Genomic DNA, 25,085 nt, shown 5'->3' on the forward strand with positions numbered 1-25,085 from the left:
ACTGTGGGAACATTTAAGGAGGAGAGTAAAGACACCTCCACGGCAGTTCAAATTTCTCAGTCTACCATTATTAGTTCAATCAAAAAAGAAACTTTAATCTCATGCAAACCTCACAGAACGCTCTAGAGAACTTCCACATTTTTCATAGTCCTCATAGGATCAAATCCTTGAAAAATTAACTGCACCTCCCTGACTTGGCAGTTTACCTTTTGTCTCAGAGTGAGAAGTTTCACTTTATTGCTTTGTACTACAGAAACAGTGTCCCTTTCCACTGTTCTGTCGCTGCTTTTTGTGAACATCAGAGCTTCTCCATTTTTTTTGCCTTAGTCCTGGCCTAGGCTGCCCCATGGTCAGAGTTCTCAGCTGCAGTCTACTCTTTTCTCTGCCAGCCCAATGTCCACGCAGAGAATAAAAAAGAGCTAAGACCTCTTAAGCAGAGTGGGTGACAGAGACTGCTGGTTATAGGTGAAACTGTCAACACACAAAACCCTCCAAAGATTAATCCAAGCACTTCTTCCACTCCCCACTTTTGAATTATTCAGGAATAAGTCCTCCTTGTCTTAAAAGAGGAACTTTTTGTGGATAAGTGCAAACAGAAGCTTATGCAAGGCACAGAGGGGAGAGGTTGAACTGAAATTCATCTTACAGTTACAGAGAAATTAATAATGGGACACAACAAAACACAGTTCACAACGTTTCTTAAGTAAAAGTTATTGGGATAGAGTTGCTGAGTTCAGTAAAAGGTAGCCTGTCATCAGAAATGAATGAAATAAACTTGAGAACAATATAAAACTTTTCTGCTTCTCCTGGAAGAAATTAGAGAGATATTTGGGGTACTGTATTTTGCCCTGATGCTGTGAATGAAAAGACTGAAATTAAGTCAGGTTTTTGGTTGTTGGGGTTGGAGTAAAGTATGTACAGCTCTGCCATGTGATACCAGACAGACAGACTTACTGCCATTTTAAAGGTACACAGCTGTAGGAAGATCTCTCTTCCTTACACACAAATTGTAGAAAAACAGTTTAAAAATCCTTGTTCTTTGTACTCCTCTTTCCTTTTTTCCCTTTTATTGGTTGTCTGTTTCCAATATTCTGAAGGTCTTCAGCTATTCTATACTTCCAAGTTACAGTACCACCATAATTTCCAAGAGAGCTACCAAGTATTAGATGTACCAGGAAACAGCTACTCAGCAGAATCACCTTCCTAGGGGCAGAGAAGAGTGGTGAGAGTTAAGATCTTTGGTACACCAAACCTTTGCTGTCCACACATCCTTCTCCACTCCAGAGTAATAAATACAAAAGAATGATGCGTCAAAAACTTTCACTGTTTTTTTAAATTCTCACAGTTCCAAAAGTATCATCTCCAAAGAATCAATATTAGCACTATTCTATGCTGCATATGGCACAGTCTGTGAGAGATCCTGTAGGTAATGGAGGGGGAAAAAAGGAAAAAATTATCCAGGTTTTCTAATAATGTCTTTTTCTTCCAAAACACAATTAATTAAAACAGATTTAATAATCTTTACAGCACTGTTCTGCCCTTTCTATTATCCCAGAAGATTGGCAAGAAAAATACTCCCTTCTAAGCAAACTTAAGACTTTTTAACCTGATGCAGTAAGAAGTCATTCATGAATACAGTCCTGATCATTCATGAAGTTCTAGTTCCCAAAATATGGTAAGAACAAACAACATATTAAAAAGAAAAAATCAACAAAAAGTCTTTGTTTGCAGTTCAACCCCCTTTCCCGTCAGCACCTACTCAAAGCTCCTTTCCTAACCTTTCCACAGAGCCACATTACCAGTCTTGCTCTGGGTGGCATTTTCTTGATGCTGCTCCTTGTCCTACTTTCTTGCCCTCACTCACAGTTTATTTTTTTTTACCAGTCAACCAAAACTTGACATAACAGCAGCCACAGGAATCTCAGTGTGGTTTTGTTTGGGGCAGTCATACATGTGTGGTTTTGGGGTGAGAAACCAGCTGTTTTGGGTACCACATGGTCTGTAGAAAAGTACATAAAGCCAGAAACCACCGAAGCCAACAGTTTCAGCCAAATAACAATGGCAACACTGGACACGTGTTAGGTCTTCTGGGTTTTCTTGGTTGGTTGATGGTTTTTCTAGGATGGACATCAAAATACTGTCACCTTAAATCCACTCCACTGAGCTCAAGAGGAGCAGAAAACTTATCAAGACTATATGCAAAACATAGAAGAAAAGTCAGAGGGCACCGAACACAGAGCTCCTCTCCTTTTTCCTGTGTAGCAAGAAGCAACTTCTGCAGAACTGGGAAGTAACCTTTGATCAGGAGGTGGATGATCTGCTGTCCAAGATGACCAAAAATGAGCACATTTCATATAGGAAGATACTTGCTTATACTGTGCTCATGTCCTACTGTGAACATTGCCCTCAGAAGGTCCTTAGAATGTTCAAGATCAACTCTTTGCTGCCATGACATGCAGGTAAACCACAAACTTCACTAAAGCTGACAGGGTCTTTTGGCAGCTGCTCCTCTTCTGGAGGATTTGGTTTTCCTTTTAAGCCCAGTTTGCTCCTAAGGCTTTGTCTAGCTATGTTTTAATTAGTTGGCCTCTACCATACCCAGAGGAGGTGTAACTTGAAAAACAACTGTACCCTATTTTCATTTACTTCTGTGTCCCCACAACAGTAGATGCAGTCTCTTAACAGCTTCTTGTGCAATGCCTACTGTGATGCTCCTCTAGTTGGACACTGAGTGATTTTATTTGTATATACATTAAATATAGATATTTACACCACCAGCCTGTATTGTTTCTGCTGTCCACCATCATCCCCATGTAACTTCCAGCATTCCTGCTTTCAAAACAAGGTAAGAGTAGGTTCACTTTGGTCTGCTAATCTAGGCAGGGAAAAACAAAGTAGATTTGAGGCTTGGTACAAACCCAAAAATTGTGATCAAACTATATAGTTAGTAAATTGTTTGTCTAAATCTTTCATGTGTGATGAAAGATTATTATCATAATTCATTAGCAAATTGCAGACTTTGTAATGCAGGCGGTCACAAATTTGGCTTTGTATCAATCAGTTTAGACCAGCTGGCTAGAAATTAACACAACTCTGGGATACATAAAATGAAGTGCTCTTTCATTTTTAATTCACTGGAAACTTTGAAGGAAAAAAATGGAAGCCCTTTCAAAAATGTCAGTTTTCCCAAATTTTTGTAAATCATTCCATTTCACTGTAGAGATATAGAGATATAAATACACATACATGGAGTGTATGTCATTGAATACCACAGTAACTGCTCAACAAAAATAAATTTAATATAAAGTATACATAAAGAAAAGCAGTGCAGTTAAAAAAGTCCCTTTCTTCCATTGTTTCTGAGGAAGTCATATACGTTAGTGGTCACCAGAATATTTAAACAAACACAAAATCTAATAGCTGAGCTACTCACAAGATACAATATTGTCAAAATTCCTATTCTGGGTTTCTCAGTCTAACAAATGACCTTGTAGAAAAATGCTTGTTTTGATTTTGTCTCCTTTGCCTAAGCTACAAGGCTGTGTATAGTGACAGCTGTATTTGAGAGCAACTTAAAACAAATTTTATCTTAGTGGCACCTAATCCAGAGACTGGTACAAGCAGCATGGAAAAGTCAGTGTCAAAATTAAACAATGAAGGCTTTTCTAGGAACAGATGCTTTTTCCCTGCAGCTGTAAAAACCTTAAAACAATCCTATACCCCACTGTCTGGTCACGCAACTATCACAAAGCAAGGCATAAATTTTGCCACTTATTGCAAATATTTGCTGAGAGCTGCTATAACCCTTTTTAAAAACAGTAACAGGGATTTCTTGAGGGTGATTATGAGGCCATTTTATCCTTTAAATGAGTGCAAGGCTCTGCAATTTATGCCCACAGTTCTTGGTACAAAAAAACCAAAAGAATAACTTCTCAAGTTCACGTTTTACACAGATACAGGAACATAACTGAAAAACCCTAAGAAACAGGTTTACTGCAGACACAGTGCTCCGAGTCACTAAGATGTTATGGATGGGACAAACATTATTAATTCACAGCTGAAACAGCAATTGAGTGTTTTCTTTGCATAGTAATTACAAAGCAGCCCAGTGCAGCACTATCATTACACTGCTGCTTCAAGATGCTGTTGACCATTTTGGTGTTGTAACTCCTCAATATGACGTTAAATATCCTAATCACCACAACTATCTAAAAAATTACCTCTTTCTATTAAGTGAATGCAGTGATAAAGTTCCAACTGAAATGTAAACTCTTAGGAAAAACTACTTCTATAACTCAATGAATATATACAAGTCCTCAGTTCCCAATTAAGTGAGCAATTTACAATGTCAAGAATCTAGTTACGCTCCGTATGAACTGATGGGGATTTTAGATTAGCTTCTGTTGTGTATTTAAAAGTGATAGCACCAGCATGATTTACATAAGTACAATATTTTCAAATATTTTCTCACCAAGCAAACACTCTAAAATTGTGAAGTGTTTCCTTTCTTACTCAAGTTAAAAAAAAAAAAAAAAATCAACTTTTCCAGAACAACAGTTCATTAGCACCTCACTATTTATAAGTATAATTGGGTTGTTTGATGAGAAAACATGAGAGAACACTGTGCCTACTATAATTTGCACAAATACAAATTTCATTGTTTGAAAACAAATCAGCAATTCAACGATTGTGTTTTTTTTAATATAAGTGTATATCATGCAATAATAGAAGTGATCATATTATAGTTAACAGGATAGAAAGGTTAAACCACGTTCTAAACCACTTTAATTTACAAGCTGTAAATTAATTTTAATTGCAAAAAAATGCTAACTTTTAATTTTTCATCTGTTATTCAACTAAACATAATTTACACAGATAACAGCGCTATGCTATTTAGCTACAGAGTACTGCTTTCCCACTTTCAATAGCACAGGAACTGGGGACAGAGCTGTTTAATATGTTCATAAAGCTGCTTAGGTTTTCTTGTCATTCCATGCTAACACCTTTTTAATAGCTAGCATTATGATAGAAGCCTCGCATAAAAATTCACCCCCTCGAAAGTAAAACACAGCAAATATTCAAAATCAGAATAGCAAGCGATGGTTTTAATTGCAGTTTTTAAAAAATTCAGGGTTTTAAATTAGGTCTTGATCCCCAAAATCCTTAGCATCGTTAAATTACATGAGCAAAGCCATTCAATTCAACATGATTACTTCTAAAATAAGGACAACTCACATGACTGAGCATTTACAGAGCCGAACCCATAACCAAAATTATAACAATGACTCCTCATTATTTTCAAATTCAAATAAATTGATTCTTATCCTTTTGAGAGTTTCTCTCCAATCCACCAACACTTACGGAAAGAGTGTAAAGGGACAGAGAAGGAGAGAAAGGAAGAAGAGAGATATAAACATCCACACTAAACTACAAGCTGACAAACCGAAAGCTAACAGATGTGTGACTTCTAATTAGTTATAATAATCTATGCTTCGACGCTATTGGAACCTGCCTCGCCTTCCCTTGCAAATCAAACAGCTTCCTTTGGAGTTTTAAACTCGGAGTGCTTCTAAATTTATTCAAGGAAAAAACACTGCTTTCAGCAAATTTTAGATAAACTACAGTGATAACTTTATGAAAGGAAAATATTAAATTATAATTATCCTAAACAGACACAGTCTTGTGAAACTAACCCTACATTCATATGAAAATACAAAGCATTGACTATAATGAATTTGATTCATCCTTGGACACAAAGCTTTACCACAGTAAACTCAGTCAACTGTTGCTCTTGCTTTTATATTCATAGTACTTAAATAGCGCACTTTAAAACAAAAAAAACTCCAATTGGCTTTTCATACACCCACCCTCCCCAAAAATAACGCACTTGAAAAACCCAAATGATATGAAAAGGCTTCAAGGCCTCTTTTCTCCTTTTCACAGCACTTTTTTTTTTATTTCTGTTTGCAGTAATCTGCCTTTCACTTTCTCATTGCTACAGAACAAACGAGGAGGCTCAGCACTTTGAAAAGGGGGCTCAATGTGTAATGGGTCCACTAGAATTAATTTAGTTGCACCAAATCCATTGAGCAGTGAGGTTTTTTTCTCTTCTCAAATCATTTTGAGTCGGATGCAGCCCCCAGCCTTTGTAATTCTAGTAAAGCACTTAAAGTGCACAGTAGGTGTTCATCAGGACCATCTGGTCAAAAGCAAAACAAGCTGCTGATTTTGCCTTTGAATAGAATGAAGCAAGTGTGAATTAGTCTCTTCAATTAGCACTATTACAACCTGTCAAGTGCATATTGTAAAACAGGATTATTACAGTATTGGTCACCAGTGCAATTATTTACTCTCTGCCTTTTCTTGCATATAAAAATGTCCATGTTTACTGGTTTTTGATAACTGAAGATCGTTTCTTTAATGATATGCACGTCCAAACCCACCAAAACCAAATTACAGGTTATGAAACATATTCTGTCAGGAATATATTAAGTTTCATAATTAAGTGAGAAGTAGTGCCCTTTCTTTATCTCCTATTGCTGTTTCTGTTGCATAAAAAGAAAAAGAATAATAGTTATATGCCTCTCTTCGAAGCAGATCTCTACAGTCAGGTACTAAGATATTCTGTCTAATAAAGCTATCACTTTTGAACAGGTACATAAAAGGTATTTTCTCTTCATTTCCCAAGGAACTTCCTTTTCATGTAATTTCCAATGCATGACCACTTACAAAAAGTTTATCAAGGATTTCTTCCAGCAAATACACTTTACTTTAGCAACGTGCTGCTTTTCTATGATAGAAAGGCAAAAAAAAAAAAAAAAACAAATCAAGAAGTTGATTTCGCTTTTTAAATACAGATTTTTCTCTCCTTGTTCAAAGAGTCAAAGCTTGGCTTGCTGGCTGGTACTCATTTATCACTGTAGAACACTGAGGCTATCACAGTGATAGATCTTTAAATTATGTATACTGTTGTTCTGACTCATTACAAATCGAATACAATTTTAACATGACAGATCTCTTTAAAAAGCAATCAAAATGTTCAAATGTCCCAAAAACATTACACTGCTCTTGTGTGCAAACAGCACAGCAATGGATTTTACCAACTTCTCTGATATTGAGAATATTTGAACAATAGAACATTTGTGCACCTCCTACTAAATATCAAAAACGTGTTAGTTACTGATTTTTATTAGAAAAAGAATAGTTTTTGACAATTTTAAAGCAATTAAAAATGTCCAAATATAAACCAACTGTTTCTGAAACTGATAATGTATGTACCATATTTGGATCTGTCTGTATTCTGGCAAATGTATTTTACTGTAACAACTTTGCTACAACATTTGGAAGAATAACATTATGTACACCTACATTTCATGCCCTCATGTCAGTGTCTGACCTTTACTTTGAATGATCTCACTCAACAACTACTGGCTTGAAAATATTTTGTTCAGATATCAAAAAAACAGATCTGAAAAAGGTATAAGACCTTCAGCCGGATTATTTTTCTGCATGCTGCAGGTAATTCATCTGCTTACCTATATTTATATATTACATTCACTTAGGTCTTTTAAATCGGGTTTCTGCCTGCATGTTCACAAACGGTGGGTTTGCACCTTGCTTAACACCTGTCCACTTCTCAAAAAAGTCTAAAAAAATTCATCACAAAGGACATCAAATTGTCATTAGGGTCTGTCAACACAGAATTTACAGTTTATCTCAGCCCAAGCAGTTGTATGCACAAATAGTTCCTCCTCCTGCCTGGAGTGCTATTGGATACATTGCTTTTCATATTCCACCTTAGCCAGTAAGTCTGTAGGGAGCAGAGAACAAATATATTACCTAGCACAGGTGACAGGGATGCTGAGCAGGCAGCCCCCGTTTAGATTATTGGCTAAAGGAAGGCAATAAAAAGCAGAGGCAGCTATGCAGAGACACACAGTACTTAAGGACCCATCTTCTTTGCATTGTTTGCACAGATTTTATGTTTTATCGAGAATTACAGTGCCCAATGGGTGCTTTACACAGTATCCTCAACTGGAATTTCCAGTAGTTACAAAATAAAATCACCAATCTATGAGAGGACGGAGGGTTCTGCATATTTAACTCGTTCACCCTTTAACAGCCACAGCTTGTGTACACTGGGTATTTCTGTAATCCTGCTCACAGGAATCACAAAAAAGCTTCAAAGTCTGTATCAAAAGTAAAATAGACAAATTAAAAATCCTTGTTTTTAGCTAACTGGAGCTATCCAGCTTGTTAAAAATGTTTGCTTTTTTTTTTTTTTTTTCCCCTATGGCACTGTCTTAAACAAAAAGCAGAGAGCACACTATTGTGACAAGAACTCAAATCCAGTAAGTTTTTCACAAATTAGTTTGTCTGCTCCAGGATCAGAACACAAACTTGCTTTCCATGAAACATTTAAATATCCCCCCCTCTCTGAAAAGTTATTTCCTTCATTTCTGTCAAATAATACAACTACAATGTGCAAAAGTGAGTAGTAGTAGAAATGTTCATTTCTAAATGAGAATAAATTGGTAAGAATACCCAGAAAATAAGTTATCCTGATTGTGGCAATGCCTTGTAATAATTTAGCACACAGCTTCTCAAACCTTAAGTTAAAAATTCTCTCCAATTACAGACAGCCTCTACGAATTATCTCAGCAGAATAAAGAGCAAGTCTTAGGCAGAAAACTCCTTTTAGTCTTGTATTAGGAGTTCAATTTGTTAGACTTATTTAACCATCTAATACACTGGAAATGTATTCATTTACAGTCTCCAAATTGGCATAAACCCTACTAATTTCCACTTTAAAATGCAGATCATGGAAAAAAGTAACCATGATATTTCCCAGAACAGTATCTGCACAGAATTAATTTAATACTGCAATTTTACAAAAATAAACAGATGTCAGAAACCTGTGACACAGATTAATTTGCAATTTAGACCAGCATGTTATTAGTAAATTTCCAAGTTAACTACTACCCTGCTCAACTAAAAAAAAAAAAAAATTAAAAACTGAATATCCAAAATTTTTTCCACATTCCATTTCATTTTTTATTTAATTTCCAAAGATTCTGTAAAAACTCATAATCCCAAAACAATATAACTGAATGTAACTTATATTTTTTAAGATGAGAAATTAAAAATTTATATGTAAACAGTTACAAATTTAGATAAAGCACGGTAAAAAAAAACCAACAAAACAAAGGCACTTTCAAGTACCATCCAAAAATCCAACTATTAAATTAATATGCAAGAAACTGTAGAAGCAGACATGAGCACTAAGGATCCAGGCTTCTCTCACATTGTTTCCCCACTCAACACCACAAATTCTTCAGAAAAAAAAAATTCATTCAAATATCACTTACTATTAAACATGCATTCTAAATAATAAAGAAAAGACAGCAGAGAACTGAAGGAATAGTAGTTTAGGAAAGCCCAGCTGAGAGCTCACTGGATTTTGCTTTTAACCCACTGCAAAATATTTATGAGGTTTTGAAAGGGTGGTGGGACTGAGTTTTTGGTGTGAGTTTGGGGTGTTTTTGAGACACTTGGAAAAAAAAATATCTATTCCTTGAAATGCCCAGTATTAATAACAACAACAAACTGAACAACTAGCGCTGGAGAGACAGTTGCACCCAACTGTGGCAAGAAGTAGAACATTTCTAGAATTTTAAACACTTCTTTTTAATAATTGATGTAGTCATTTTGAATCTTTCTGCATAGGATATAGCGTGTGAGTAGATTGCATTAACACTGCTTAAACATTTCAACTTGTCAGTATGGCCAAGTCGATTTCTGAAATATTTGCAGTATTTTCCCATCGAAACAGTAATAAAGGTAGAATAAATATATGCCACTGCTTTATAATCACTGAACATTAATGAATATTTTATGTCTTTTTAAATCTCCCTGTTTAATTTAAAAGGGTGAAATTAAGTCTCCTCCCTGCAATATGCCAATTATCTGTAAATCAAACAATAACTTGGCCATTATACTCCTTTTTGTTAATATACCAGAAGCTAATTTGAAAACACTGAGCGGCATTTTTAGGGAATAATTGAATAGTCCTTTCTGCCCTCTTGTGGTTGGCAACTGCATCTCACACCGAGCTTCTCCACCATTACAGAAATACACCAGAAGGAAAGTAAACTATTAATTTGTTAAAGTGCGAACAAGAGTGAAGAAAAAAAAAAAATCCAACAGTCCCTGGAGAGGATGGAGACAAAGGAGAGAGGGAAAGATACCACTGATTCCTCCAAATCACAAGGCCTAACTAGATTGATTCAGCAATCATTTGTTACAATGATCACTGTATGCTAAAAGAAAAAAAAAATTGAATTAAGAAGCCATTAGGGAGGTAACACAAAAAACAGCGCTTGTTTTGTATAATTAGGCAAATGTTCACCAACCCTTTTACCTCAGCCAAATGCCCAGGGATTTCCAGAAGACTTTGAACAGGCAAGAATATTCACCTGTTCAGCATCAGCTGCACAAGAAGGGCCAGAAATCTCTTTCCATTTTAGCCTCTGGAATGGTCTTCTTAACTTTACACACTCTACTGGATGTGACACTTAGATACAAAAAAAGGCAGAGAAAGGTTCCCTGTTCGTGCTGGTGATGGGGTGTTAAGTGTTTCTTATTTCATTTGCTTAGTGGGGAAAATCATAACTGACTTCTAAATTATGCTGACTTCATATGTTAACACGTTGACTGTAACCTGCCATTGCCAACAAATAAGAAAACTTCAGTGCATGTAAAGGCAGCTGAGATTCCCCTGTCTCAGCTTTCTGGTTCCTTTAAGCCAGGTAAGACCCATCAGCAAAGAAGTAATCAATACAGCATAGATAAAAACCAAACTGACAATCTATAGTATGTGTTTTCTTTTAGAATCTCACCATTTTAAAATTAAAACCACACATTTTCATCATTTCTTTCCATAAACATTCAAATTCTGTTTGATTGTAGAGAGTCAGAGCTTGACCCCTCAAAAATCAAACTGATGCAAATATGTTTATTTATATTATCACAAAAAAAAACACCAAAACAGAAATTACTAGAAGAGGTTTAAAAATAAAAAGTAGAAAACAGGCTTTAAGCAGGTGAAAGATCAGAATTTAGATCTTAAGAATAACAGTATTCACAATGAAAACACTTAATTATCATTTTTCAGCATTGCATGAGATACTGCTCCTATATCTTATAGCTACCATTACAGAACTTAAATTCATTCTCTCTACAATGTCAGTATGTGACACGAAAAACTTCAATAAAATCTGTCCAACCCTAAAAGACTGAGAGAAGTGTCAGACCAATAATAGCAAACATACATTTAATTTGAAAAGCAAACATTTAATCTTAATGTTTTTGTAATGTGAATTCTGAAGATTCACATTTCTAGGTTGTTTGTCGTGTTTCCAGGAGGCAGTGGGTTATATGGAAAACAGCATCCAAAAACATCTGGCATTAGACAGAGCATGGAGCTCTGGACAACAACCTTCGTTTTGGAAAGGAGTTTTAAAAATATGCAAAGGTCTGCTTGTTTTAAATTCAGAGAGTCCAGAGTCATATTAGAGATATTTGTTCCTACAGGACTTAATTGTGATGAAGTTCTCTCCAATATCACCCCTTGCTGGCCATTCCACAGAACAGCAGCAACGTCCATGATACACAAAACCATTTGGCTCCCAAGCCAGCAAGAATTACAGCTCTCCAACAGCAACCAGTTGAGGTGCCTATAAAATGGAGATGGAGCTGGTTGAAAGAAGACAGAGGGAGGTTCAAGGGGCTTAATGATAAAATGTAATTTGCATAACTCAATAAATACTGTTCATGCATTTTGCTACTATGCTGCAAAAAGAAACATCCTTTCTGTATAATTTAACAGAAAACCTTTTTGTTGACCAAGTTCTTTAATCAAATTACAGCAATCTTGATGATTCAGTTGATTTAAAAAAAATAAAAAGACTAATAAAATGAAGGAATATCCATCAAGATCATGCAAACCCCTTTTAACAGAGCTGGTATTAACTATAATGAGCTACATTTATTCTTCAGCTGTGAAACAGCACTCACCTCCTGAATGGTACTGCTTCCTGAGAAGTTGAGGTTGTACTCCCGCTGGACTTCTCGATGGGTGACAATCAGCATGAAGTTTTGATTTAATGACTCCTGCAGGGCCCTGAAATGGTTGAAAGAAAAACAAGAAAATCAGGGATAAGCATGTTATAGCTTGTTTTACAGTTAAGATGCAAAAACCCCAGGGTACCCTAAACTCTACATGAACAAGTCCAGGCACAACATTATCATCTCTCTTTTCACTCTTAAATGCAAGGAAGCATGCTGAGAATGACCAAAGGCCATTCCTGAGCTCCTTCCTTAATAAGGTGACTGCAGCCTTTAAAGCTCTTCTAATGTTAAGTCTTCTCAAAATTGAGAGAGTCACATTATCTTCACAAACATCGGGTGTATTTAGCACTCATAATGTCATTAATACCAGGCTTGTCAGCATACTGATGACCAGACAAAATATCAAGCTACGATGCACATTAAGAACCGATGGTAAGTGGAACAAGGCAAAGCACGCTCTCACTTCCCTGGGGTTACCTGAAGCAGAAACCAAATGGAAATTCTTCCACCCAGTTTCATTCAAAGCACATAAACCCAGCTAATTAGAACTGGAAAAGTAACCACAGCAGAATTTCTTGTGTGGGTGCTGAACATTTAGAAATTTAAAATGATAAAATCTTAAGATACAGTTTAAACAGGCGAACTACATGTTCATATTGTCACAAACTTGAGGAGTTTTTGTGATTTTGCAGGGAATAAAACCTCAGGATGTTAAAAAAAGGCATCCTGTTCGCTTAATAAGATACAAAATTATGCAGCTATCTGCTTCACAAAACAGAGAAGGCAGGACTTAAGTTATAGACATGGTGATTATGGCTGTGTACAATCTTCCACAGGCCACAAAACTGCAGCAACACTGTGCCATAGCTACTGTTTCTAAACACTGTTTATGTAGACTTGACCTGTTCAGTGGCATATGAAATTAAATTGGGCTTAGTCACTTTTTTTTTTTTTCCCTTACCACATACACTTAAAAGAATGACAGACTGTGGTATTTTATTTCACATCTTCACTATTCCATGATAGTCCAACATGTCCTTCCTCTTAGCAATAAAGGACAGATTCTCAATGCAGGTCAGCACAGCTGTATCTTACAATACAAGATGACAAGAAAGGCTTCTAAATTATTTGAGAGCTGATTCGTTAATTGTAACTCCTACTGGAATTACTGATCTGCAGTTTTTCTGCTCTGATGGCAAGGAACTCCTGCAACACTCACTGGATGCTTCAGCAAGAGATGCACGATTTACTTGAACATCTCAAGGAAATTTACCTTACAAAACTATCTTCACTCAGCAATTTTATTTGGCTTCTGTGACAACTTATTAATCACTTCCTACAAAATGAAATCAGGATGTTCTATTTCTTGTCTTTTATAGTTTTGTAATAGGGAAAATAAATATAACTCATTGGCAATGCTAAGTATGATCATCTGCAAAAGACACTACAAATTTTACTGAAGTCTTCTGTGCTGAACATGAAGTTTTCTGAACTTGTCACAAAGTCTTGTAAGAAAAGGCCTAAAAAAGAGTCCTGAAAAGTTTTGTATGCCTATTTTCAAAGGTAATTCTAATTTGATTGTTAATAAGTTTCACATCGTCATAACCGTATTCTCTTTTGGCAAATGTTCAGTAGCAACTAAAATATCCTGCTGTGCTTTTTCAGATTCTGATTTTTTATTTGTTTTCAGCAAATACTGGAGGCAAATGACATATTTAATGGCTCTGAAAACATTAATTACAACATATGTGAAAGGCTCTGGATTCCATACAGACTCACACGAGGCTCTGTTATAGCTAATTCTGACTTATCTGAAAAATCTGTAGATGCTAACTGATAACATGGCTCATGTTTTCATTCTGTAATTGATGTAAACATAGAAGGAAACAGCCTAACCTGATCAAACTCTCCAGTTATGCACGATACACACCCTTCAGTACTACCCAAAATACAGCACGCTAATGAAAAGCTCATAGGAAAGGTTTTCCACTTGTGACAGCAGGAAGTATTTAGAAAATGAAAAAAATTACTCTTCAAACAGAGATAATTTAAATCAAGTGCCTAAAAATTAAAAGCCCTAATTTTTGAAGTAACTAACAATTTTGACACCTCTACTTCTGGGATTTCTAAGCAACACAAGCTAAGGTTGTTAACAAGCAAATTCTCAGTACATTTTCATAGACAAGCAAAGGGAAAGAAGAGGCTGAAAATTAAGCTGGTTTAAAAAAAAAAAAAAGCCAAAAACCTGCAAAAAAATGAAGAAAAACTGGGTTTGAAAATGTTAGCAAATAAAGTGCACGGTTAATTGTTCGATTTTTCTTCTTCTTTTATAGAAAAATAACATATTGAGGAAAATTACTTCTGCTTACACAGTCATTCAGTGGTCAACTGATCTAGTCCTTGGAGCTCCTACATCAAAATCTCACATGGTCTGACAGGTGTAAGACTGGGAAAGGGAAAGGGAGGAAGAACTGATGGGTGGTTGGTGTCAGTGTTGGTGCCAAGGCTCCTCTGCAGGACTTCAACAAGCAGTTGGACAGCCAATAATGTCAGTCCCTCCCATATTCATTTCCTCCAGAAACTGGGGATGTAGATGACCCCAAATTATTTGTGTCAATAGAACTCTGCTTCCAAAATATACCATGCCCTACAACTGTATTTTCAACCAATATAAAAGTATTTAAAGGAAACTTCTCAGTGACAGTAAGCTGAAGTGTATTTCTTCCTAGGTCCACACAAGTGTATTGAAAAAACTGAATACAGTAGACATGTCTAAAATTTTGGCTTCATGTTTGCAGCTGTTTAATTTTCCTACAAATGTTATTAGTTGACTACAATCTTCCAAATAAAATATCTGCATGAAAAGGACAAAAAAGTCAGGGCCAAACTCCAGGTCCCACTAAAGTCAAGACAGATTTTCTTTTCTCTTTTTCTTCTTTTTTTTTTTGTTTTATCAGTGCTAAAAAAATTTTATTAATCTGAGAATGAATTACTGGGAAAAGAAAACCAAATTCTAGAAATAGGACCAAAGTAAGCCACTCTTGCTGCTAGCACCATTTTCCCCCTACTGCAAACCCCAGCTTTCAAAAGCATTTGCTGACAGGTGATATGCTGCCATTACAACTTTTTTACCTCAGCTGAATGATTATACATTCACTTTTCAGAACAGCAGCCCAGGGAACCTGTATTTTTGGGCCCCAATCCTCCATGTGAGGTACTCTGCTGACACTCAAAAGAGAGGTTCAAGAACAGACAAAAGAAAATAGACCTGAGCACAGTCATTGCTCTGACCAGTTCTAGCAAGAGACTTGGACATATAAAGCACAAAAACCAGACTGGTTCTATCTACTGCTAAGTGACTGCCTTAATGCTTAGATTTTTTATGTAATACTTTGCTTTTTAATAGCACTTTTCTTTGAAATTTTAGTAATATATTTTAAACTTTGAGACTAAAAGTATATCCTTAATCAAGGACCAGTAAATGCTTCTTTTTATTTCAGTTTTGTGAGTTTTTATGAAATACATTCAGTATTTCCCATTAGGCAAGATCTTTCTCAGTCACAGGGAGATTTCCCCCAAAATCTCTGATTTTTACATAAATAGGAATGACACAAAGTAATTAACATTTCCATTTTAAACTTACAGATTTATACAAGCTCATGTCAACAGAAGTCCAAATTTACTGTAATTACAGATTATTTACATTAAAACAAAATAAGAAATCAGTATGTAAATGTAATGTTTGTTGTAGCTAATGCAGCAGGAGGTGGTAGATTAGGTTCAAACAGCAATCAGTTAGCAAATCTGGCTAACATGCAAATGAGCAGAAGCCCTTTTGTTTACATTCTATTGCATTTTAAACTTCAGGATTTTTAAACTGTCTCATGAGCAGATGTGAAAATAAAACATTAATCTTACCATTCTTATGGAAGCTTTCAAAGTAACTAAAGCAAAGCACTGCTCCTGTCCAGCTAAACAGACAATACTAATAATTGCAGTTGCAGGTTACATCGTTCTTAATTAACACTCCGCTACAGTTGATAACATACAAGACATTGTGCCACCAACACCACTGCTCTGCAACAACCTAAAGCATTCAGCAATATATGGACCCATTACTTGAAAGATGGGGGTTGTGGGGTTTTTTCCTATCCACACAGATGATTACTCTTCCTCAATAAGTTACAATCATTTAACAAAAATACATTATTTCTAATAATCCCCAAGGTATGCACCTGGGCTTTTAACTGTTTTGAACTTTCCAATGATTCATCAGATATAATAAAGTATCTAAGACTTTCAGCTATTTAGCATAAAAAGTATAAGTTTAAAATATATTATAGCCATTAAAAAAGCCAACAACAAAAAAAAATTGATGAAAAGCATCTCCCAGAACATAGAGGATAGAAAAGAGAGTCAATCTGGATGACTCAACTCCATGGCCAGACTCTCATGCCCACACTTCTGATGTTTCTTCTTGCCTTCTCCTAAACCAATTTCCTCAATTGGGTATTGTCAGCTTTCAAGAAGCATCCAAGGCAACAAAGGGAAGGAACTGCACGCTGAGGAAGTGATTAATCTAATCTGACAAAGCTGGTGCAAGGGATCTCTCCCCTCAGATGATTAAATGATGGACATTCTTTGGCATCTTTCCTTTTAAGACTGTTTTCCAAAGGAAATCATGTTCTCCACCCACCTGTCCCATTTGGTAACTTTTGAACATAGTCACTCGTTTTAAGGAGGTCTGGCAGTCTTAGAAAGGTCTCAAAGACTGAGTATAAATCAACATTCAAGTAGAAGAAAGACACCCAAATTATCACCCACTTTAGTAAAAGGCTGTGTATTAAGTAATACTCGTATTACAAGTGTAGTATTACACTACAGCTGACCTCTGGCCAGTGATCTCAGAACTACACACAGCACATGATTTCACTTTTCCTTTGACATCACCTGACTGCCAACTGGAGGTGGATACTCTATACAAGGGGGAAAATATTACACAGGTGCTAAAAAGAAAAAGAGGAACTGGAAGCAGCATCAGAGGTAGGTGAGATCACAGGAAGCATGGATGGAGAAGACTGAATTACTGCAGCAGCCGGGATGAGGTAGGAATTCACTAAAAATCAGATTTCATTACATCCACAACTCAAAGAACGTGGTTATTGTTCTGGATATTGTGCATGGATAAGTATGGATTTGCCAGCTGAAATTGTGGATGCAGGGTGGAACTGTACAGGTGGTATTTGACATTTAAATTTAATCTTTACACCTCAATTTACTAGCACGCCGTAGTAATTCACTGGGTTTCTATTACCCATAACAGCTTTAGATAGGCCACTGGTGAACGAAGATGCCCTAGGAGATTTTTATTTGTTTAAACTGCAGGATCACTTTGCCACTACATTTAGGTGCTGGTTTTAAGTCAGTACTGGGTTAAGCCCATTCAGTCTGTCACAATAAACTTCAATGCCTACCAACCAATATGTTGGAAATGGATGTTTCAGACACTGTTCTGCCTCGGCGTAAAGAATGGGCATAAACTGGAGTTTACAGAGCTGAGACCAGATTGTTCCTTTTAAGAAGAGCAGATAGATAAAATACCCCATACTGGAATCTCAGGCTTTTCAAATATCACTTTCTGCAGATATTCAAATCACAACTATTTATCTCGAGTTCAAAATAGAAGGCATTTGAAGAAAACAACAGATGAACTCACAAAGTGAAGAGGCAAAGTTCTTCAACATCCATTAATAATAGATGTGAGCAAGATGCTTTTAAAAATTGTGGGTAACAAACTAATCTGAATAATAACTGACCTAACAGTAGGCAGTAAACAGTGTAACTGGGTTTGGTACATTGCTTCAATTAGATGTGTTTTGATCTGCATTGATGCTTTAATTGGAGGCAAGCCTCCCCTTTCATCTAGAATTTATGACTTCAGGGAGATGATCTAGCCTTCAAATTATCCGTGTTTAAATAGCCACTAATTAGTCATCATTTGCTATCCCAAAGCTACCAACTTTTATCTTAAAAATATCCAGAACTAATCTCCACTATGAAACAAGTATAAACTATAAAAGGTAACAACCACTTTGATTTTACTAACAAGTAAAGTTCTTTAAAACTATTAATCCAATAAAAAAGGCTAAGAACTGTTTTTAAACAGTTTGTTATTATATAGTTTACTGCAGTTGCAATAAACAACACTCTTCAGACCCCAGCTTGCTTTCTAGAACTGAAGACATTCTAATTACAATATACAGCAATACCTGGGTAGAAAATTTTGAAACTGGAAACGGAAACAAACAAACTACCAGCTACAAGGTTTTTTCACTATTCTTCAAATAGCTGCTGAAGTACAATGGCTTATTGTCCTCCCACACAAGTACAGCTCTTGTTTGCACATACAGTTCATGTGCAGCTCACCACCCTCTATTTGAGTGCCACAATTCCCTCTCTTAATGCTCCTCTTTTTATTATTGTTTTTATAATTCATATCAGCATTCTTATTTCCTCCACAGACTACAGGGTAATGTGCACAAACACCTTTTAGTAATACATAAGTACTTTTAGTCATTAGGATGCCAGTTATTAACTTCTATTGATTCAAAGAATTCCCCTCACCAGTAATACGACTGCACTTGCAGAATATTCTCCTATCTCCTACAAGGGCAGGAAGCCAACTCCCTCTTCAGACAATCTGAAATTCATGCAGTTTGCCCAATTCCAAGCCCATCCCTCCCTCCCTGCATTGGCTGGTCCAGAGCAGCTCCTTTCCCAGGCTCGATTCCTGCGCACCCTCTAGTGGCTACCGAATAAAACTCCCATTTTCCTGGTAAAAAGCACATACAGGACCGCCTTTAGGAAAAAGGGTAGGAAAGAAAACAAACCAAAGTAACTAAGTAAACTGCAAATTACTTTATAAAAGCATCTTCCTTAAAACATCATTTCACTTGCAAACGTTCCCAATATTCACTGACAGCAGAAAGGGAGCTGGAGGTGCTGGCTGACAGTGGCTGAACACAAAGTTCAGTGTGTGCCCAGCTGGGCAAGAAGGCCAATGGCCTCTTGGCCTGTATGAGAAACAGTGTGACCAGCAGGACACTAAGGAAGTAATTAATTGTCTCCCTGTACCGGGCACTGGTGAGGCCACACTCAGATCCAGTGTCCCATTTCGGGCCCCTCACGACGAGGAAGACACTGAGGTGCTGGAGCGACTCCAGAAAAGGGACAACGAAGCTGGTGAAAAGTCTGGAGCACAAGTGTCATGAGGAGCAGCTGGGGGAGCTGGGGGTGTTTAGCCTGGGGAAAAGGAGGCTCAGGGGGGAACTTACTGCTCTCTAGAGCTCTCTGAAAGGAGCCTGTAGTGATGTGGGCACTGGTCTCTTCTGCCATGTCCCAAGTGAAAGGATGAGAGGAAAGGGCCTGAAGTTGCACCAGGGGAGGTTCAGATTAGGTATTAGAAATTTTTTTTCACCAAAAGAATGGTCAGGCACAAGTTGCCCAAGCAGGCTGGGGAAGTCACCCTCTCAGGAAGTATTCAAGAGATGTCTGGATGCGGCCCTTGGGGATATGTTTCAGGGCTGATTATGGTGGTGCTGGGTTAATGGTCAGACTAGATCATCTTGGAGGTCTCTTCCAACCCTGATGATTCTGTGGCATATGAACACTCAACTGTTTAATTCTTTAGTGTTCAAATCAGTAATAAAAGATATCCAGCTCAGTTAAAGGAAATTAATTATTCAGCTTATCTACATATATTTTAAAAGTCCAAGAAGATAAGATAAAATAATGTAACAACCATTCCAGAAAGAAAATTCTGATCTGCTGGAAATGATTTATACAGACTTGTAAGACATTAAATGAAGCAACATAATGCAGCAACTTATGTAAGGCCAGCTCTCATTTCCACAGGGGCTGGACTTCTGTTAAAGTCATCACATCTGGGAAGTGTAAAATTCTGTATGTACCTACGAGGTTCACGTACCACACCACAGTTTTAAAAACCCCAACAACCTTCTTTTCAACAACAAGGTGCTGATGTGGCTCATCCCAACACTTATCAGAGCAGTGAAAACGCTTTGTATTTACTGACTGCAGATTCCTGCACATACACATGGCTTCATAAAAACCACAAAAAACAAAATCATACAAATAGAATGTATGGCCAAAAACTTACCCAGAATGACTTGAAGAAGGAGGAGGCAGGTCAGGTGTTAGAACATAAAGACTATTATTTTTTGGCAAGTGTAGACTTTTTAAAACAGTCTGAGGGGAGAAAAATCATTATCAATACAAACATTCACCAATTCTGACACGTTATTTCTTTTAATTAATGACATTTATTTACAATATCACCAAATATTTTGTTTCTAGATAGACTTACTGTAACTTAAAAACATCATTTCTGTAGAGGGCCACGTTATATATAAAAACAACATAAACTAAAGTGATTTGTCCTGATTTTTTTGGTGATGTTTTAGATTAACAGTTCTTTGTGCCACCCAAGACATCTGACACTGTTTGAAGCTCACAATTCTTGCATTGTAATCCCCACCCACAAATGCTCAGTTTGAAACTCTGAATTCAGTTAACTGAAAACACAGTTGAAAACTTACACTATCATCTACATCTCCAGTCTTCCACCCTTTTAACAGCATTTTGGATGCAGGAATCTGAAGTTCATTTTCTAGAATATGTTTGATATCTCCTAAAGAGAAAAACAAAGAAAATGCATAAAATATATACATTTACTGCTTTATTTCAAATAGTACTGAGTTATAATTTAAAAAAAATACCAAGGAAAAATTTACTATCAAAATCATTTTTAGTCTAGTTACTCTTGTAACACCCACTTCAAACAGTAAAGGACAAATGAAGCTTAAAAAAAAAAATCACAAAGCATGAACGATTGGAGAATCACATGAGGATTTGATGATTTGGACATATATTTGGATATTTCTGTATATGTTAGACATACACATTTGCAGCTGTGTGTTATCTGGAGCACCAGACTTTGCCAGCAACAAAGAGGGTGCTTATTTTTGATACCAAATTCCATTATCAACAGTCCTGACCTAAAGTACTGGAATGTTCGTACAATTTGACTGCTCCGACAGCATTTCAATGTTTTGTGCATTTTTATGCTCTCCTCTCTCATAGTTATATTACTATATAAATAATAAATTTATATAAATATATATAAAATAATTCAGGGTGGAAGGCACCTCAGGAGCTCATTTGGCCCAAGCCCAACTCAAAGGTCTAATTAAATCAGTGTAGTCAAAGATTTGTCCAGCTGGCTCTTGAACACATCTAATCCCTGCTGAACAAATCCACTTCTCTATGCCTCTCCTGATCAGCCCTGTGCTCCAAACCCCTGACTGGACCTACTGTGCAATATCAACATTTTTCTTGCACTGGGGACCTCAAAATCCAATGCAGTGCTCCAGATGCAGCTTTGCAGGTGCTGAATGGAGAGTAATAATTATTGGCCTGGATTCACTGGCTACATTCTTGCCAACACAGCCTGGGACATCCCTGGCCTTCTCACTGCTGATCCTCTCATTATTAAGTTGCTTTCTAACCTGTCATCCCTCAGCCAGGTCACAGATGGGGGGATACCTGGAGTTATCCCAGACACAGGACTTCAACTTTGTTTTCTTGGAACTTCATGGGGCTCCTGTCAGCCCATTTCTCCAGGCTGTCCAGGGCCCTCTAAAGAACAGCCTTGCCCTTCAGAATATCAGCACTTTCTCTGGTAAGATTAAGATTTATTTTGATCCATTTTTTATCCAGTTCTTATCTTAACCATAAAAACAGAAGAATATCACAGCAGAGTATGTCAAAGGCCTTACTAAAGCCACAGTGACATCCACTGTTCTCTTGTCCCAGAGGCAGTCAGCAAATCACAAAAGGCAAATAAATAATGCCGACTGAATAGGTACAATTTGCCTTTAACAAATCCATGCTGGCTATTTCAAACCACCTTCTTTTCTCTCCTGTGCTCAAAAAGTGCTTCCAAAAAGATTTTTTTCCATAATTTTCCCACAGACCAAGTTCAGCAATCACCACTGAACAGCAGGTTCACAGTTTCCTTAGCCTTCCTTTTCATGCTGAGGTACTTACAGAAACACTTCTAATCCATCAGTGGTTTCAGCTTCACCTGAGATCTGGTCTTCCTAACTCCAAACCTGCATAGTCTGGTAACATCTCTGTGTTCCTCCAGGGTAACCCATCACTGCTTTCCCCTTTTGGTGTACTTTCTTTTAGCATTTAGCTTAGTTGAAAATTCTTTGTTGTTCTGCCACGCTTGCTCCTCTTGCATGTTGGAAGGAACTGTTCCTGTGCTTTGAAGAGGTTGTCCTTGAAGATCAACCAGCTCCCCTAAGCTCATTTGCCCTCCAGGGATCCTGCCAAGCAGATCCCCAAAGAAGCAAAAAATATTCTTTCCTCAAGTCCACAGTTGAAATTCTACTATTGTCTTGCTCACTTCTCTCAGGACTTCAAACTCAAAGGTTTTAAACCCAAGGCTGCCCTCAGTCTTTATATCCCAAGATACAGAAGACACGATCTGCCTTCTGCCCTACATCTTTCAGGTAAAAGCCATTAAGAAATTAGTAAGAAAAGAAAAAGCATAATAGTGCAGCTGCAAAATCCTGATTTGATCAGATTTTTATGTTTGATTTCCATGGATGCAACAGTGCAATGGAAAACATGGAACACGCACCAAGAATTCAAAGCAATCATCACTAGGTGGCACCAGCCACCTAAAAAGACAAGGATCAAAAGTTCCAATTTGAAAATTGCCTCCCAGACAAAAGGCTGCAGCATGGAAAATTGTTTTGATCAACTATTTCTTCAAGTAGTTCCTTATTTGGATCTGTATAAGCTCTTCACTAAAAACAAAAAATAAAAAAAAATACTCTTCTTCCTTCGCAAAAGTAAATTAACTCAGAGTTTGGGGAATGTAAAAAAAATAACACTAACAATAGCATATTTCTAACTTACTGTTACAAAATGCAACAGTTTTAGGATAAAGACAATAAAACTGATAAAAGAAGTCTTAATTTGAGCAAAAGAATCAAATAAAAACTGAGCAGAGAAGAATGCAATGATGTTCTTCACAACACGAAGAATTCTTCTAATCTTGTCACTAATTCTATGCAGAAAGAGCAGCCATACAGATGCGAAGAGGAAATGCCAAGATCATCCGCTTATTAACAGATTGCATCTATACTAATCCTGCCCCAAATTACATTTTCATGCCTAAACTTAATCATTAATCTCCATTTGGTTTCTGAAGCAAGTTGTTCGTAAGAAAACTAGATTTCAAAATAAATATTTGATAGATCACTAACCTTTACAATGGATTAGTGAAATTTTGCTTTTTTAAAGCTGCAAAGAGATTTGAAAATGGTTAGTAGCTGCTGAGGCTGCATTTGGGGGGGGGATTTTTTTTCTTTCCGATGGGTTTTGCTTTGCTTTGCTTCAGGATTTGAATTTGGGGGTTGGAATTTTTTGTTTCCATTTTATGATAGCAGTTTTCATTTAATTTTTACAAATCCTTACCGACTGCAGAGCTGTCTTCAAGTACTACATCCACATTTCTGTCTCTGTACTCAACCCTGAAGTCAAGCATTCGAGGTTGTCTTTCCACTATTTGTCTAGATGGCACTACATGGCGAAATGCTGAGGATGAGGAAGGAGTTGAAGCTGCTGTAGAATGACTTGTGGGGCCATAGGCTGGTCCATGTAAAGTCTCTCCGCCGTACTCACTGAAAGACATGCAGGTAAGATGATTTAAACAGAACAGCTTGATACATTCAAATGAAAGTTAGCAAAGTGAAGTGACAGTGTTATTGCCTTACTATGGTCCACAGCACACACTTCTTGAACAACTACTGTCATATCTGAATATACTGTTAATTAATAACTAGAAAATAACTTTCAAATCAGCAACATTAACATTTCAGGACTCAGAAGTGCTACAGGAGATCAGCATAGAGGCAAACAAGCATTTAAGTAAGTATTTCAGTCTAAAAATCATTAGGTAATTAATACCAAAATTACCTTGAGAAGGATTATGACCATATCAAAATTGGCCCTTCATTCGATAAGCCTAAAGCTTTGCCTTTCAGATTTTCTTACCAGGAAGATCATCTGTGCTGGGCACTTACAGGATATCATGATGGTGGATGCAAGACAGGAAAAAAAGACTGAACAAATGGAAGCCAAGGAAGGAAGGATTTCGGAAATGCTGAGACACAGCTTGTCTCATTTCCATTCTTTAACAGAACTTATTTGAAAAATGCCTTCTGTTCCTCTTGAAGATACTGTGAGATCAAAAAAATAGTCAAATCTGTCATCTAGAGAAGGCCTGAACTTTAGAAAGTGCAAATGGGGATGGCAATGCATGTCACAGCTATTGCAAACCCCACCATTGTGTCTTCCACATTTGAAACAAAAAAAACATGTTATGCTTGTAAAACAAGGGGCTCCTTCACTTCTCACATCAGCAGGCTCAGAGGGTTGAATTCCCAGCTACAAAGACCCACACTCAGAGACCCATGGCTCAAAAGTCAAAGGTCCAAAAGCCTAAAGAGTACAGGAAATAGCCTTATTTTCAGGGTTCAAAAAAGTGTAAATACCAAGTGAAAGGTTATTGTCTTAAATCTGATGGCCAACTGTGAATTTAGTACCATAATCATTTTGTTAATAGACCCAAGAAGCAATGAATATCCCAGTTCTGAGGACTGGATTATAAAACAAACAACTGAATTATAAAACAAAACGAATTTTTTTCACTTCAATAAATTAACTTACTTCAAGTCCAGTTATTAATTCTATTTGATTCCACCATAAAAGGCATCCTACATATCTGACTGGCAACCTCTAATGGAACACAAAAAGCCTCACACCAGTAAAATAAGGCTCGTATGAAAACCACCAGAAAC

At 36.8% G+C, this 25,085-nt stretch overlaps 1 protein-coding gene across 1 annotated transcript in view; it reads right to left on the minus strand.

The window, feature by feature from the left end:
- Positions 1-25,085, minus strand: part of FAF1 (Fas associated factor 1) — a 157,495-nt gene that overhangs the window by 97,210 nt on the left and 35,200 nt on the right. Inside the window, exons 4-7 of the mRNA XM_027894094.1 lie at positions 23,701-23,906; positions 20,748-20,839; positions 20,309-20,397; positions 12,076-12,181 (exon numbers count right to left, since the gene is read on the minus strand). Coding sequence (XP_027749895.1) covers positions 12,076-12,181; positions 20,309-20,397; positions 20,748-20,839; positions 23,701-23,906 — 493 coding nt within the window. The remainder of the gene's footprint in view (positions 1-12,075; positions 12,182-20,308; positions 20,398-20,747; positions 20,840-23,700; positions 23,907-25,085) is intronic.

This window comes from Empidonax traillii, unplaced genomic scaffold, assembly GCF_003031625.1.
Source record: "Empidonax traillii isolate 1590-97213 ecotype Southwest subspecies unplaced genomic scaffold, ASM303162v1 scaffold15:size5535645, whole genome shotgun sequence".
NCBI lineage: Eukaryota > Metazoa > Chordata > Aves > Passeriformes > Tyrannidae > Empidonax > Empidonax traillii.